The sequence below is a fragment of the Triturus cristatus genome, chromosome 5_2, assembly GCF_964204655.1.
Source record: "Triturus cristatus chromosome 5_2, aTriCri1.1, whole genome shotgun sequence".
NCBI lineage: Eukaryota > Metazoa > Chordata > Amphibia > Caudata > Salamandridae > Triturus > Triturus cristatus.
The window spans coordinates 393,912,223-393,930,031 of record NC_140588.1 but is presented as its reverse complement, the minus strand read 5'-3'; the positions used below and the strand labels follow the sequence as shown (position 1 = coordinate 393,930,031).

Here is a 17,809-nt window from a genome sequence, read left to right as displayed (position 1 = left end):
TAATTAAATGTTTCTTTGCTGTTGAGGATCTCTTATTCTCATTACACCTACATAACTGTGGGTTATAGACATAATATGAATTCTGGAAGTTAGATTACTTTAAAACCCTGCCCTCACAAAAACATACATCAGGAAACTTTCAAATTGGTTTGCAATTAAAAGTTAATTGACCTTTTGTGTAAATGACTAATGTGACTTACAAATCATGAGAGTCTTCAGAAAGTCCTTTGGGAATTTGAATGATGTGGTTTAAGACTGAAACCAACTTCCCAACTAAGCTGTCTTCTGAGGAATTATGCAAGATCTTTTCAATCTCCTGGAACATCATTTCCATCATACTACTACTATTCCACTTGAAAAATACCTGTCAAGATAAGACAACAGAACAGAGCTATAAGATGAAGGTATTTGTATACATCAATGCATCTGCTCATTCGCCATAGTCTTTGTTTACCTCCTGAATTAGAGCATCAATTGCATAAAAGACAAAACTACATATAGACAGGAAGCCAATACATTCATGCTAAAACAAATACACAGAGGAGAATGAATTGATTGACAATAACTGTATAACCTAATTTTCTCCCACATGGATGTAGAAGACTGACAACTGTTTGTGCTTTGTGGATGTGGATCAAAGTGGCAAATTTGGTTTTCCAAGTAGGAAATGGGGGTGTTCTGGTGGTAACCTGGTTTCAAGTACACCATGGGTAGCTTCTTTCAAGCAGCATGGCTTTCTTACATGTGCAACAACAAATCCGGTTACGATGGAAAAAGCTATCCAGAGAAAATAGAAAAAGCAAAGATTTAAATGCATAAAAAGGAAATAAATACAAAGAAAGTTTGGTGTGCAAATAAGGAATAATAACAAAAAATATAACTGTGTCCCTGAAATCATTGGTAAAGTGAAACCCAAATGTTAACCTTTGGAGTGTGGTAGACTAGGTCTCAGGAACATTTTGCAGCCAACGATTCGTTGCAGTGCAGTCGGTCAAAAGTTAGTAGTTCATCCCAGAAAAATCAATTACTTTCAGACTTCGAAAAAGGTTTTGAGTAGGCCTAGGCAAAATTTTAGTTACTACGGAGAAACTGGAGTAATTTCGGTAATTTTGTGTTATTCTCTTGATGCAAAATTACCACAAATAATGCAATTATGCCTGTTCATGTAATTATGAGTAATTTGGCACGGAAATTCTACCACAGGAACAATGAATTTAACAAGCACAAGCAGTTGCTGGCTACTGCTGTTCGCGTTCTGTTGCATTTAAATCCATTTTGTTTGCACAAAATGCACCCTAAGGTCCTTTTTGGAAGTGAGAATGTATTTTGCGCTAAGAAAATAGCAATAAATACTGGGTTACGCCCCCCATGTAATTCTGTGTAACTTGTATAATTCTGTTTAATGTCACATTATTACACACCATCTAATAATGCAAGTTATGACCACACATACTTTTGAGGTTGGAAATATTCAACATGTCAAGACTGGAATCTGTAGCCAAGACAGATTTCACAGGACTGGATACATCAGCAAAGCTGTCTCACTGTAAATGTGTCCTTCATAGCAAAAAGCTCAGATTGGGAAAAATGAAATGAATAAATAACCATAGCTGTGTCTTTTTCATCATTTTCAGGAAGAATTAACATCTCATACTGGCTCTCCTTAAATATTGTATTTTAAGTCCCAACTCTGAGAAAATCTTTTGGGACTTTGGCTCTGTATGCCCTGACATCTCCACAATTTCGGGAAAGGGTCCTTAGACAACAGCTCATTTGTTCAAGTTGCAAAAAGGCTCTTAACAATTCCAGTTCAGGTGCACTGGAAAATGCCCATTAACAAATGGAATTTCTCTTTAGCACTGGCCACTTTTATTCAGAGGCACCTCTATATTCCTTAGGCACTGTTAAGATAATACACAGAAGTAGGCAGTAAAAAATGCCAAGGGGCAAGTAGTTCAAAATGGTTTCTTCCCGGCCACTAGAGCTCCCTCTGTTTCCAAGACCTCTTAAGCTACAAGAGAGTTGTTCCACAGGAAGCAAGCATGCTTCACATGCAGGACCTGAAGATGTCTTTCCTTGGGAATAATAGGGAAGCTGGGACCATTAACTCTTACAACAGCCTTTCAGCCTCAGATATCCAAGGCATAGCTGGAGAGGAATCTCTGCATGGACCTCTGTCAGACAGAAAGGAATCTGTTAATACAGCTAGCGAGACAGAAGACAGTCTTTTATTCTTTCATTCCAATCATCTCTCTCCTAGTAGTAGGTAAAGCTGTAAGATTTAAAGGCTAGAACCACTCTGTGATGGGCAATGACAAGTAAGTAAACCAAACTATCATTGTCACACTTTTCTCTTTCCAAGACCTGCATCACAGTGACTCAGAATCAGTGCCAATGATATGCTTTCTCACATGAACTTGCACTGAAATTCTTTTACCACAAGAAAAAAATATAACTTATGTCTTTTCTACTCATCTCACCCTCTGATTTCCTTCTAAGTGCAGACCAATTATTCCCACCATGATCAAAGAAAATCTAAACCTCTAAGTCTGAATCTTTGAAAGCTCTCATGCTGGGGTTAGCGCTACAGATATCAGTAAGCACTCCCATTCTCAAGGGCACATGGCACTGAAGAAGACCACAATGAGATGTTGCCTGAAAATCCTGGACTAGGTTTTCCTTCCCTCCATTTGTTAGTCTATCGTGAAAGCTGCCTTTGGTGTAATAACTGCTGGCTTCCACAGTCCTAAAAGAGATTTAGTGTGAAGAAAGAGATTAGGTATGAAATACAAAAGCAGCCTGAAATGTGAATGGTGTTTTACTAAAGAGTGCCACAGATCCTAAGATAGCCTGATAATGTTATATTTTAGGTGCAAAGGGAGAAATAGTCCCTTCAGTCCTCCACACCATAATTACGCTTTGTGCAACTATGCAAACTTTTGTGTGAGTCATAGCAGCTTTACAAAAAAAATAGTTTTCTTTTCAAACCCCAGTACCTGGAGCTGGGCCTGGTCAGCAAGCCTCACATATTTTAGAGGTCTAAATACTGGGGTATCCAAAGAGAAAAAGGGTGTAAAAAAAAGATAAAAAGATGTATTTTATTAAAGTCATGAAATACCATAAATACTTTTTTGTGAAAGCACAGAGCGGTTGGAAAGTGTTTTTGGCATTTCACATGATGCAAACTTGTACACTACACATTGGGTATCTGGACAAAATACAGAGTACAAAATATCGAAATTCAGAAATATTGAGTTTTTAATATAGTGATCCACAAATATCGTGATGCAGGATTATCCTTGACAAGAATATTGATTTTCTAAGGTAAGTCAAAATATATATTTTGGGCCAGATTCACAGAACCAACTTAAGACAAAATCCTAAACTTACTACCATTTACTCATTTTGGTATTCACAGAAGGCACTTACTCATTTTGGTATTCACAGTAGGCAATTACTCATCAATGAGTAAGTGCCTTCTGTGAATACCAAAATGAGTAAGTGCCTTCTGTGAATACCAAAATAGTAGTAAGTTTAGGATTTTGTCTTAAGTTAGTTCTGTGAATCGGGCCCTTTGTTAATATCGTTTTCAGAAATATCTATGTTAAAAATATCTATGTTGTTAATATGGTTTGCAAAAATATCATTACTAATATCACTTTTTTATTATTTGTATGTATTTTAGTATACCTTTTACTTAAATATGCAATAAATTGTATAATTATTGTTATTGTGTTTTAATATAATTTGTAAATGTTTAGTTGGTTTTAAATTCAATGTAATTCTTTATTGTAATTATTAATGTTGTTGTGGTTTGTGGGGTTTGTGGGGGTACAGGGTGAGAAGTAAATTAATTATAATTAATTAATAATTATTTTTTTATTATTAGGAATTATCTATTTGATGTATAATTATGTAAATTGTGTAATTAATTTGTTTTTTAAGTTAGGTTTTAGGTGCAAGCTTTAGGGTTTGTAGGGCTGCACAGTGTGAAGTAATTTATTTATAATTAATTAATAAGTAATTTTCAATTATTATTTAAATGATAATTCATTATGTAAATTGTGTATTAAATTGCATTTTTTATTTATATTTTTGGTGCAGGTTGTGGGGTTTGTAGGGATAAAGGATGGGGAGGTAATTAATTCTAATGATAAATGTTAATTCATGATAAATAATTAATTGATCATTAATTATGTAAACTGTAGATTTAAGATATTTTTCAAGTTTTATCTTGGTGCGGGTTGTTGGGTTTGTAGAGATAAAGGGTTGGAAGTTAATTAAATATGATTAATTAATTATTAGGTAATTATTATTAATTGATTAATTGATAATAACTATGTAAATTGTGTAATCAAGATGTTTTTTAAGATATATATCAGGTGCAGGTTGATAAATTTGTAGGGGTAAAGTATGGGAAGATAATTAAATATAATTAATTTATTAATAGTTAGCTATTATAAATTAAGTGCTAATTATGTAAATTGCGTAATTATTATAATTTTTAAGATATATTTTAGGTGAGGGTTGTTGTGTTTTATGGGGTACAGGGTGGAATGGTGTTTAAGAAATAATTTATTGATAGTTAATTATTAATTTCCGATTAATTATTTTAATTGATGATTATTTAAATTGTGAAATTATCATATTTAATTTGTAATAAATGAAAAAATATGTATTCATTTACTGAACATTGTGTTATTACGTGTAAGCTAATTGTTTATGCTTTTTAATTTTGAATATGTTTTATTTGTTGGTTGTTATGATTGTGAGAATATAGTGTGGTATTATGATTGCATAAGTATTATTTCTTTAATTTATATTAATTAATAAACATTGTAATAAATATGGAAGTTGTTCCATTTATTGTTAAAATGTAGACCCATAATTTAAAATGTAAATATTAATATGTATTGTTATTTAATAAAGTTGTTAAACTATCTTATTTGTTTGAAGTGAACTACCCTCTCTTTCTCTACTGTTGCCCCAACTGGAGTGGAAAAAGGAGTTTTTACCCCTTCTGAGTCCAACGTTTCCCCCACTGTTGCACAGACTGGAGTGGGGATAGTACATTTTACCCCTCCTGAGTCCAACGCTTTCCCTACTGTTGGACGGATTGGAGTGGAAATAGTAATTTTCGATATCAAGCAGTAGGCGGTCCAAGCCCATTTACGATATGACTGCCGTGGTGGCAGTTGGAAAATTCTCATTTACACTGCGGCTTGTGCTGCGGACAAGGACAAGGGGTGCAGCACAAGCTGTAGTGTAAATGAGCACTTTGTGCACAACCATGCACTGTGCGTCATGCACCATGTGGTGCATTGCACACGGTGCATGGATGTGTGTGGGGTCACTACATGTCCCCCTGGGCCATTTTGCAGTGGCCACAAGGGACGGGATCCTTTTTGGGGCCCTCAAAGTCCCTTTCTTACAGCCTTTTTATGGCAGTCGGACCTCCATGAAAAGGCTGTCATAAAGGGACATTGTAATCCCGACGGCGGTGCCTGCCTGTTGTCAGGAGTGCAATTCTGACCGCTGCCCCATTGGGATCAGATGATCCTGTCGGAGGCAGTGGTCTTTCATCCCGATCGCTGCGGTCCGACCGCCTGCACTGTAATGCGACGGTTGGACTGATGGCCATCGTAATCAGGCCCTGTGTGCACACACTTGCACTTTAAACTGCTGTTGATTGGCTTTAGCTAGGGGTGGGTCAGAGGGCCAATTTTATGATGTCTTCAAGAGTGCACAGGTGAGATATCAATTCCACTGTGTGTGTGTGTGTGTGTGTGTGTGTGTGTGTGTGTGTGTGTGTGTGTGTGTGTGTGTGTGTGTGTGCGAGTGTGTATATATATTCACTGAAAAAAACAAAGGTTACGGGGGTGCTATAGTTGGGAAATAGAATTTTTTTAAACTTTAAAATTCCGTGAAAAAAACAAAGGTTACATGGACGTTATATGTTTCACTCATACAAAACCAGAGAAATTCAGCAGTTATAGTTAGCAGTGCTAACTATAACCCGTGCCCTCGCAATGCCCTGCTTATGACCTCACATATAACATCACTCATGACATGGTCAGTGACATCACTGGTGACATCTCAAATGACATCACTGATGGCATCATCCAGTGACTGTGAGTGTTTTAAAAACATTTATGAGTGTTAAATATATATAAAAATGTGTATTGATGAATCAGTGGCTGTATTAGTGCCTGTATGGATGATTCAGTGGGTGCATGACTGACTGTATAAGTGAGTGATTAGGTGTCTCTGTGAATGTATGGGTGAGTGACTGCGTTTTGATAATGTCTGGATCAGTCTGTCAGATGGTGTCTAAGAGGCTGTATGGGTTGGTTAGTGGGCATGTGAGTAGCTGCATGGGTGATTGATTGGGTGTCTGAGTACCTGTATGGGTGTATGTGTGTCTGTATGGCTGGGTGAGAATGTGTGTGACTGCCTGTATGAATGAGAGAGTGGGTGAGTAGGTGGCTGTATGGATTAGTGAGTATATAAGTGAGGGGCTGTATAGGTGACTGAGTCTGTGTATGGGTGTGTTGGTGAGGGAATGAATGTGTCAGTGGTGTATGGGTGATTAAATGAATATGTGAAATGCAGTGTAGGAGAGTGTTGGAGTATATGAGTGACTATGTGTGAGTGAGGGATTGAGATAGTGGCTGAATAGGTGAATGTGTGCTTATGTCAGTGACTGTATAGGAGAGTGGGTATGTGTTAGTATCTGTATGAATAAGTAAGTGAGTGTGTGTAACTGTAAAGGTGAGTAAATGGCTGTGTGAGTGACTCTCTAGGTGAGTGAGTAGTTGTGTGAGTAGCTCTATAAGTGACTGAAAGGGTGTGAGTGCTTGTATTAGTGTATGAGTGGATATATCAGGGGCTGTACTAGCGAGCATGGTGGTGTATGAGTGGCTGTATGGGTGAGTCAGTGGATGTGTGTGTAGACCTATGAATCAGAGAGTGGGTGTGTAAGTACTGGTATGGGTGTGCCAATGGTTTTGAGAATGGTAGTACGGAAGTGGGAGTGGGTGTATGAAAGGCTAGATGGGGGTGTAAGTGGGTGTGTCAGAGATTCTGTGGATAATGTCATCGGTGATGTAATCAGTGATGTCATATGTAAGGTTGTATCAGTGGATTGCAGGGGCATTATAAACTATGCTATAGTTAGTTCAGCCAACTAGAACTGCTGAATTTCTCTGGTTTTGTACGAGTGAAATATCAGCCTAACTATAACATCCCTGTAACCTTTGGTTTGTTCACTGAATTTCAAAGGTTTTTTTACTTCTATATCCTAACTATAACGCCCCTGTAACCTTTGTTGTTTTTGTGAATTTCTAAGGTCTTTTAAATTGCTGAATCCTCACTATAACGTCCCTGTAACCTTTGTTTTTTCCAGTGAATTTCTAAGGTTTTTCAAATTCTATTTGACTCTGTCTACTTATAGCTTCTAACGTAAGTAACCCTGGGCGTAGTGTGCGTAGTGGGGCTACGTGGAGCATCGCGTAGTGTGGCCAAATCTACGCACACTGGCGCACTCCGCATAGCCCCACTACGCGCCGCCCGCCTCCCGCCCGCCCTCATTTTAAAATAAGTTAAAGTATTTTAAAAGTAAATAAAATGCCTTACCTGCGGTGCGGCATCCCGGGGCTCCCTCTTCCTGCTTGACGGCAACTTCTTCTCACAAATGCGCATACGTGGACAACCGCGCATGCGCATTTCTCGCGAGAAATGTGCATGCGCGGGCGTCCGCGCATGCGCATTTGTGAGAAGAAGTTGCCGTCAAGCAGGAAGAGGGAGCCCCGGGACACCGCACAGCAGGTAAGGCATTTTATTTACTTTTAAATTCTTTAAATTATTTTAAAATGAGGGCGGTCGGGCGGCGGGTGGCGGGCAGCTCTGCTTCGCCGCGGCGTGTGCGTAGCGCTGCCTGCTACGCCTACTTCGTAAACCACGAAGCAGGCAGCGCTATGTACACTCCGTGGGCAAAGCGGAGCACTACGCCCGGGCTTAAATGTAAGCCTGATTTACTTGTCTATATTTGGCACAACTTTGACTTTTAACTATTGCATTTTGCACTCACCTCTAGTGCTCTGTCTGGCCCTGCCCCACTCCCCGTTTCACCGCGGCTCCTTCCTTTGTGTGGAGGGAGCGGGTGAGGGGATGCAGAGGCGGAGCTGAGGGAGATGCTTCAGGGTGACGGGCTACTTAGGCCGCATGACAGTGCGGACTCGCAGCGGCTGGACAGATTGACTCTGTCTACTTTTAGCTTCTAACGTAAGCCTGATTTTACTGTCTATATTTGGCACATCTTTGGTTTTTAACTATTGCATTTTGCACTCACCTTTGGTGCTCCATCTAGCCCCGCCCCGCTCCCCGTTCCACCGTGGTACTTTCATTTGTGTGGAGGGAGCGGGTGAGAGGAGGGGGAGGCAGAGCTCTGGGAGTAGCTTCCGGGTGACAGACTACTTAAGCCGCATGGCAGCGCGTATGCGTGCAGCGGGTGCCCGCTGCTGCTGCGCCAAAGGGACGCATTAGGCATGCCCATATGCGCCCGTCCGACTGAGGCCAGGGGGGCCCCTGCCCCTTCTCCTACTGGCAAAATTGTCTATTCACCTCCCTAGCTCCTAAGGCCAAGGAATCCATGTAAAGATGACTGCCGCCATTCTATGTATCTATCTAATGGTGATTCTCTGTGCTCTCACTGTTCTTTTAGGCCGCACCCGTCTTTAGAGAGGTTGTCTGATGTACATACATTCAAAATGCTTCTATTAAATTGCAGATCTTTATCAAAACACTCCCTTGAACTTACCAATGTATTATTCCTGACTGAAACCTGGCTCCATAAAGAGTCGGAACCAGCTTTGGTGCAAACCCTTCCCCCTGGTTACAATATCCAGTAGAAAGATCGCGATAAGCAGAAAGTCGGAGGCATTGCCGTTATCTATAAAAGCTCCTTTAAATGTCGCGTTGAACCTAATCTAATTGCAGAGTGCGAAAGTCTATTCTTCACTATCTCACTCTCCACCATAGACTCTTTCTCTGGATTTCTAATCTATTGCTGCCTGGGTATGTGTGGGCAATTTCTCGAATCCCTTCCTAAAGTAGCAGCCACATTAACAGGCTCCTCCCCCAACTTCACTCTTTTGGTGGACTTTAACCTGCATTTTGATGACCCCAACAAGGCTGATGCCTCGGATCTTATTCAGGACTTATTAGCTATTCACCTAACACAAAAAGTTAAAGGCCCCACACATAAGAAAGGCCATACCTTAGACCCTGTTTTTACCAACAACGTTAAACTGTCAGTGGGTGACCCTATCGCCCTTCCTTGGTTGGATCACTTTCTGATCCCCATCTCTCTGAACCCTTCAATTCTACCCCATCACTAAATTAATTAGCAGGAGAGTCCGTCCTGGTGGACTTGAATTCAAAACCTAAATTAGACCCCAGCCCTATCTTAGCCCTGGAAAAACTAACTCATTGAATACAGTCCTCGCTGGATACAGTTGTTCCTGTTAAACCCAGCTATAAGAAAGTGAGAGAGAAAAGGTCACCAGGGTACTCGCACAAGCTTCGATCTCTTAAGCAAGCTTGTAAAAGATTGGAGAGGAAATGGAGGAAAGACTACAAGGGACTGAGTAAACAGGAATATAGATAGGCTATAAAACTATACCGGACGGGGAAAAAAAGCACAAGCACTCTACTATGAAGGAATAATTAACTCAGCAGCTAATACCCCTTGGGAAATTTGTCGCGTTGCGAAGACCCTCCTAGAGCTCCCTGGTTTAGGAATATTATCCGATGTCTCTAACGAACTTGCTGAATTTTTTCACGGAAGAATTAATTATATATACTCTGTATTTCCCGGCTCACAATGTCCCAGTGACCTTCTATTAATGGACAAGCCCTGCCTTACACGGAGCAGCTTTTGGAGTCACGTCCAACTATGAATTTGGATACCTTATTGGAAATCTTCTCCCAAATACAATTGGGATCCCCTCTTGATTCGGCTTCTCCCCACTTCCTTCATAAAGCCAAAGACATGATACTCCCAGTCATACTGGAGGTTATGAACCGCTCTATTTCCATCAGCCAAGTCCCATCACCCTGGAAACATGCCAGGGTGAAGGCCCTACTCAAAAACCGAGCTTAAATCCAGAGGACTTGAGCAACTATCGTCCCATTTCTTTGCTTCCAGCGATTTCTAAGATCTTGGAAAAAAGTACATCAATACGACCCTCTCTGATTTCTTAGAAACCCATGGTCTTCTGCACTATTCCCAGACTGGTTTTTGCCCTCACCATGGAACTGAAACTGCTCTTCTTGCCATGGTTGGAGAATCTAAGATAATCCTTGATCAGCATTTGACACAGTCAACTTTGACATTCTCTTAAACAGACTTAGGAAGGTCGGTGTTTCAGGTGGTGTTATTACCTGGCTCCGGTCCTAATTAGATGGTAGAACATTCCAGGTCTTTTCAGGGGAGTCTACTTCTAGGAGCTTATCGCTCAGCTGTGGAGTCCCCCAGGACTCGTCCCTGAGCCCTACATTATTTAATGTTTACATGAGACCGCTTGCAGATTTATTTTCCCATATGGGACATGCAGCTGGTAGTTGCCCTCAACCACTCTCAGAACCTCCTGCCTGACATTGACTCCTGCTTGGAGAAAGTGGCTACTTGGATGGAACACTCATCTCTCAGGCTCAATGGAGGAAAAACAGAACTAATGTTCTTGGGCAACGTGACTAACATGGATCTGAGATATACATGGCCAAGTTGCCTTGGCCCTGCCCCAAACCCTAACACTAAGAAAGCCTGGGTGTCTGGCTGGATAAGTCCTTCAAATTTGACCACAAAGCAGTGAAACTGGCAGGAGCCTGCTTTGGGACTCTCAGACTGCTTTGGAAAATTCTCCCTCTCCCTCCGATGGGGATAAGGAGAACCTTGGTCCAGGCCCTGGTCCTCTCTCGTTTGGATTATGGCAACTCTCTTTATTTGTGAGCCCCCAAAGCGATGATAAGGAAACTCCAAGTCGTGCAAAACTGCTCTGCCTGGTTGTTTCTCGGGGTCCCTAAAACTCAGTTGGCTAAGCCGGCTATGAAGACCCTACACTGGGTGCCAATTCTGTAAAGAATAAAATTCAAATCTCTGTGTATAACCCATAAAGCCCAATGGGGGAGGGGCCCATTAATCAATCGGTCCTTCATCTCCCTCGGAAATGCCTTTGCTCACATAATCAAAAAATAGCAGTCATTCCCAAAACTAAGAGAGTAAGAAGTGGAGGAAGGTCCTTTTCTTATAATGTAGCTAGACTCTGGAACACCCTGCCCTTGCATCTTCGTTCGGAGCCACGCCATCTCCCTTTTCGAAAACTTCTTAAAATGTGGGTATTTCAAAATCGTACCCTATAATCTCTCAGCTCTTCTCCTGTTCTGCTTCCAGCACTGGGATGCCTTAGGGTAGCTATGCGCTTAATAAATGCTGAATAATATTAATATTTCCAAATTATAACGTTCATGTAACCTGTGATTTTTTAATAGAATTTTTAAGGTTTTTAAATTGTATTTTCTATCTAAAATGGCTCTACAAGGGATATTATTATAAGCTTTGTATTTTATTAGGAGGATAAAAAAGCTTTGTTTTTTTTCTTTACATTTTTCACATTCGCGACAATGTCACAAGCCCCGGTGGTTGCCAGTAGATAGTTATAGTTAGGACCATGTTTCCAGAGGAAAAGCATTTTTTGACTAGGCTATAACTTTGCCGTCATTTGACCAATCTTCATGAAATTTTCCCAAAAAAGTGTCAGAGTGGGTTCAATTGTCTTGGAGAGTTTGGGGGTGATCCGTGCAGTGGGGACCGAGAATTTAGGGTGCAAAATAAGGTTGCATTTGTAATGTTAATTCCAATAGGAACATTTAGCCACACCTACAGCCCCAACTGCTGAATGGACTTACACCAAATTTGGCAGGGAGGTAGTTGTCAATTCAAGGAAGAGCCCTTTGATTATTTGGTATAAATATGTTCAGTAGTTATTGAGAAATGTAAGTTTAAAATTATAGTGATATCTCTGGCATGGATATTTCACCGAGGTTTCGCAATGAATCACGAATGCACGTGCTAACAGGAATGCTCTGAGTGGCTTGACGCAAACTGAACTAGAAGTTGCGGCTACCATTTTATCTATCTGGAACGGTTCCCGGGGCTGAAACATTTGTGTGAAAGGCCACATAAGGGGTCAGTTTGGAGATACTCTAACCCTATGTTTGAGAAATGGGGGTGTTAGTGACACAAATTATGTGCCCAAAATAGAATTTTTTAATGATGTGCGATATTCCCTACGACGATGCGACCACCAACACCCCCCCGTGTACCGTCTGGGGACATTGCGACTATCAACGTCATTGCAAATATTGGTGGAAATATAAAAACAGTTATATCAGTGAATCATTAATATGGAGTGTTATATACTGTGATTGTTAGAATAAATTATATGGTATTAATTTTCTAATGTGGTGGTGGCTATCGAATTCCTGCTTCTGTTTTCCGTTTTCACTACGTGTCCGGAGGGATTGCGATTACCGACGTCATTGCGATCTCCGGAGTCGCCACGAAAATATAAAAGAGGTTTTAGAGATGGTTTTTATAGAAACTCTCTAGACAAATATGAATTTAGAGAGTACTGTAAGAATCCCCTAGTGTGTAAAATACTATAGTATGTGTCCATATATGTATTTTAGACTTTATGAAAAAGGTGAGATTGTCGCTGTTAACGATGTTATCGCTATGACCCGAATAACCGTGAAAACGAAAAATAGGTCTGAAAGATGGTTTTTAAAGAAACTTAGTACAAAAATAAATAAGATTTTAAACATGCTTTGAAAGAAGTATATATGCAGTAATATGTGTAGGGCAATGTTCAGAATGGATTTTTTTTTCATATTATATTTGAATGTGTTGGTGGCCATTGAATGTCTACTTTTGGTTTCTGTTTTTGCGGCGTGTCCGTGGGGAGTTTGCGACCTCATCACGAATATAAAAATGAAAAGGAAAAAAAAACAACGCTTAATAATCCACTGAGGAAAATACATGCTTATAAAAATACCACTTATAGAGTCATTTTAGATAGAAATTACAATTTAAAAACTTTAAAAATTCAATACAAATATTGTAGGGTACATGGACGTTATAGTTGGGAAATAGAATTTGAAATATCTTAGAAATTCACTAAAAAAACAAAGGTTATAGAGACGTTATAGTGAGGATTTAGCATTTAAAAAACCTTAGAAATTCACTGAAAAAAAAGGTTACAGGGGCATTATAGTTAGGAAATAGCAATAAAAAAAACCTTAGAAATTCAGTGAAACAACCAAAGGCTACAGGGACTTTATAGTTAGGCTGATATTTCACTCGTACAAAACCAGTGAAATTAAACAGTTCTAGTTAGCTGAGCTCACTATAACTCACGCCACAGCAATGCACTGTTTATGACCTCACATATTACATCACTAATGACATGGTCAGTGACATCACTGATGGCATCACAAATGATGTCACTGATGGCATCATCCAAAGAATGTCTGATGCACCCTCTCATACCTCATACAGCCTTTCATACACCCACTCCAACTTCCACACTACCATTCTTAAACCCATTGACACACCCATTGCAGTACTTATATACCCACTCTCTGAATCATAGGTCTAAACACACATCCACCTACTCACACATACAGCCACTCATACACCAATTCTCTCACTAATACAGCCACTGAGATATGGATGTATGACGTAACAACACGACTCATTACAATGCGTGCCGTTACATCACGGTCGTTACAACGACTGCGATGTTACCACGCTATGCCATTACAACGCAAGTCTTTACATCGACTTTCGCTAGATGGAGTGCTAACATTAGAAAAGTGTAATTTACTATTCCAACTCCAGTCCACTTAACAGTATGGAAGGTGTTGGGATAGTAAACTACACTATTTGTAATGTTAGCACGCCATCTAGCGCAAGTCGATGTAAAGACGCAATGTAACAGCATCACAGTGTACTGACTGCGATGTTAAGGATGTTTCCCCTGAGATATCCACTCATAAACTGATCCAGCAACTCACACACTGTCAGTAACTCATAGAGCTATTCACACACCTACTCACTCACCTAGAGTCACTCACACAACCATTTACTCACCTTTACAATTATACACACTCACTCACTTATTCATACAGATACTAACACATACTACCTCACCTATACAGTCACTGACATGAGTACACACTCACCCATACAGCCATTATCACAATCCCTCACTCACACAGTCAGTCATATACTTCAGCACTCACATATACTGCCTTCCACATATCCAGTTACTCACTCATCTAACACTGACACTTTCACTCACTCACTGACACACCCATACACACACTCAGTCACCTATGCAGACCCTTACTTACACATTCACTAAGCCATACAGCAACTGACTCACTCACTCACTCACTCACCCATGCAGCCACTTAGGCACCATCTGACAGATTGATATAGACATTCTCAAAACCTAGTCACTCACCCATACATTCACTGAGACACCTAATCACTCACTTATACAGTGAGTCACACACACACTAAATCATCCATACAGGCACTCATAGAGCCACTGATTCATCAATATACCTTGTGATATATATATATATATATATTTAACACTCATAAACATTATAAAAACACTCACAGTCACTGGATGATGTCATCAGTGATGTCATTTGAGATGTAATGAGTGAAGTCATCAGTGAGGTCACTTACATGTCACAAGTGAGGTAATATGTAAGGTCATAAGCAGAGCCTTGCGGGAGCGCAAGTTATAGTTAGCCCAGCTAACAATAACTGCTGAATTTCTCCGGTTTTGCACGAGTGAATTATCAGCCTAACTATAACGTCCCTGTAACCTTTGTTTTTTTCACTGAATTTATATATATACATATATATATATATATATATTCACACACACACACATACACACTCACACACATATATATATATATATATATATATATATATATATATATATATATAGCATATGCTTTCGAATATCTTGAGTATTCAAAATATATATTTATATACACACACACATCTCCTTATTTCCTTTTTCTTCTTCTTCATCTTCTTCTTAAAAATTATTCAAAAACCTCCCTAACTGAGGATTTCACCTCCTCCTGGACCATCTTCAAAAATCCGAATTTGCCTCAGTGCAGTCTTTAGCTGTCTCTCTCTGAATCAACTTAAATGGAATGCTGGAAAAACTGAGCTTCTCTTCTTTGGTCATGAAGCAGAGGTATCTTGGCAATCTTTTTGGCCCACTGATGCCTCGCCACCGCTTACTCAAAACTCAATAGTGAAACATTTAGGAATTAAATTTGATGGACAACTTGGGTTTCGCTCCCATGTTAATACAGTAGTGGGTACCTGTTTTCACCTTACTGTGTATGTTGAATAACTTTTCACATTTTCTATCCTTTACGGCAAGACAACAAGTGTTTCAAGCCCTGATCACATCGCTTTTGGATTACAGGAATGGACTTTATTCAGGCCGTCCAAACTATCTGATTGATAGACTGCAGTTGGTTCAGAACACAGCTGAATGAACAATTTTTGGGCTTCCCCGCAATGCCCTCATATCACAGCTTCTTCTCAATCTTCACTGGGTTTCGATCAGGGAGAGAATCAGTTTTAGAATCTTGCTTCTCACTCAAAAAGCATTGTATGGAACTGGCCCGGGCTACCTGCGTGCTTGAGTTGAGTTCTACATGCCCCATAGAAACCTTTGCTCTTCCAACTTATGTCTTGCCAAAGTCCTGCTTTTTAGGAATGCAAGGTCAGGGGGCAGATTCTTCTCTGCCTTAGGCCCTTCTCTCTGGAATAAACTTCCGTTGGAGCTTAGATGCATCAGAAACCCCCCTCTTTTGGAAAAAACTAAAAACGGTGCTCTTCCCTAAACCCTAAGCCCGTGTTTCTTTTCTCCTTTGGTTTTCCCTACTTTCTGCATTAACAGCAGGACACTCCGTGTAGTAACAGTCGTGCTCTATAAAGCACCTTACATACATACATACTTCCTCAAAGAAGCGTCCCGATCTCCATTTCCTCCTGAATTATTGCCCTTCTCACTCATTTTTTTTATATACATTAAATTCCAAAGAACTATTTCACCCTCTCTAGTAATATCTCCACATTCGGTGGCAAAACACTTCTTATTCCTTTTAAAAAATATATATATACATTTCTACTTCCGCTCTCTGTAATACTTTGTTTCAGTCACGAAACAACAAACAAACTCTATCGTCTGATCTGACAGTTTGCCAGCATTTCCTAGCAACAAAATGGGCCTCTGTGTGAGGTTGCCGCGTAATATGCGCGGATAGGCCACAAACACAAATACAGAAACCCAGGCAGAGCAAAAATGCTCTGCTACGTACCATTCTGTGCTACTTCTACTCAAGTCGAATGCCTACCATCAGGAGCAGAGAACCAAGCACTCAAGCATGTGCGCAAGCCAAAAATACCTTGTGCTACACCCACCGCAACCGTTGGCCCATACCAACCCTACGGTAAAAAAGGAAAATTAATCATTTGTACCCTAAAAAAATCTAACTCTCTAACAGTAAAAATCCCAAACTAACTCAATCTAAACCCATAAATTGGGTTTTTCCACCTTGTGAACTGTTTTATCTTCTAAATACTCAACGCCTTGACAAAAAAGCCACAACTTTCATTTCATACAAAATGTCAAGGCTCTTACAAATCTCTGTCACTGCCAAGACGACTCATACTCAAACCTTTTAAAAACGCTCTCTACACAATACTTATCTGGCAAGGAGCAGCAGAAAAAAGAGGAAGATGGCTGCCATCAAGGGTGTTATATAGATTACAGAGACATTCTAGTTTGAAATGTTTAGTATTGTTCTGTTTTGCTTTAAAATGTTGCAAGAAGCTGGCAATAAAAGATATATGAAGGAGCTGGCAATAAAAGATCTATACATAATGCCAGTCTCCAGGCTTGGCATGAAATTCAAGCCTACCAATCCTGTGAGACTCCGCAACACTGAAAGTCCATGAGAGCCCATAAGAGGGCCAAAGCCAGAAGCTGCTATTTTTGCTGCCGCCCTCTGAGGGCTCACCATCAGCCTGCAGCCACCCAGCTAAGCAGGACTGACCCAAGATGTGCACTTGGTCCTGTGCACATCCAGTGAACCCACCCACTAGCTGGAAGCCCATGGTGGTGCTACACCACCTGGAATAAGGAAAGGATAAGAGACTGTACATGCTGTTTGATCTCAAGCAGTGACTGTGTGCAAAGAGAGAGAGGAATCTGCAACTGAACTAGAGACTACACCTACCAGATCCCAAGCCCCTGGAGTGGAGATAGGAATGGGGAAACAGTGCCCAGCAGGGGTCACACCTTGAAGCACATGAAACTCAAACCTGAGTATCGAATATCTAATGCGTTATTGTAGTGTGTAGAACTGTGCCTTAATGGAAAATTAAGTACTTTTCTCTTTCAGAAAAGAAGTACAGGGCTGGATAGTAATCGTATTGTGCTGCTGGGTTGGGTATTGAGTGCTAAGACTATGTATCCCCACACTAACCTCCTTGAGGAGCCTGTGACTGCTCATGTTCGCTACCACTAAGGGCCCGATTATGATGTCGGTGGATCCCCACTGACAGGCCGTCGGTGGTGGTCCGTCTAACATCGAAGGCTGCATTCAGTCTGCTGCATAATGATGCGGTTGGCCGGAG

General features: G+C 40.3%; 1 protein-coding gene across 1 annotated transcript in view; it reads right to left on the bottom strand.

The window, feature by feature from the left end:
• Positions 1 to 17,809, bottom strand: part of ABCA13 (ATP binding cassette subfamily A member 13) — a 2,655,493-nt gene that overhangs the window by 2,405,597 nt on the left and 232,087 nt on the right. Inside the window, exons 9-10 of the mRNA XM_085606362.1 lie at positions 455 to 523; positions 201 to 364 (exon numbers count right to left, since the gene is read on the bottom strand). Of these exons, the coding sequence (XP_085462488.1) occupies positions 201 to 364; positions 455 to 523 (233 nt within the window). The remainder of the gene's footprint in view (positions 1 to 200; positions 365 to 454; positions 524 to 17,809) is intronic.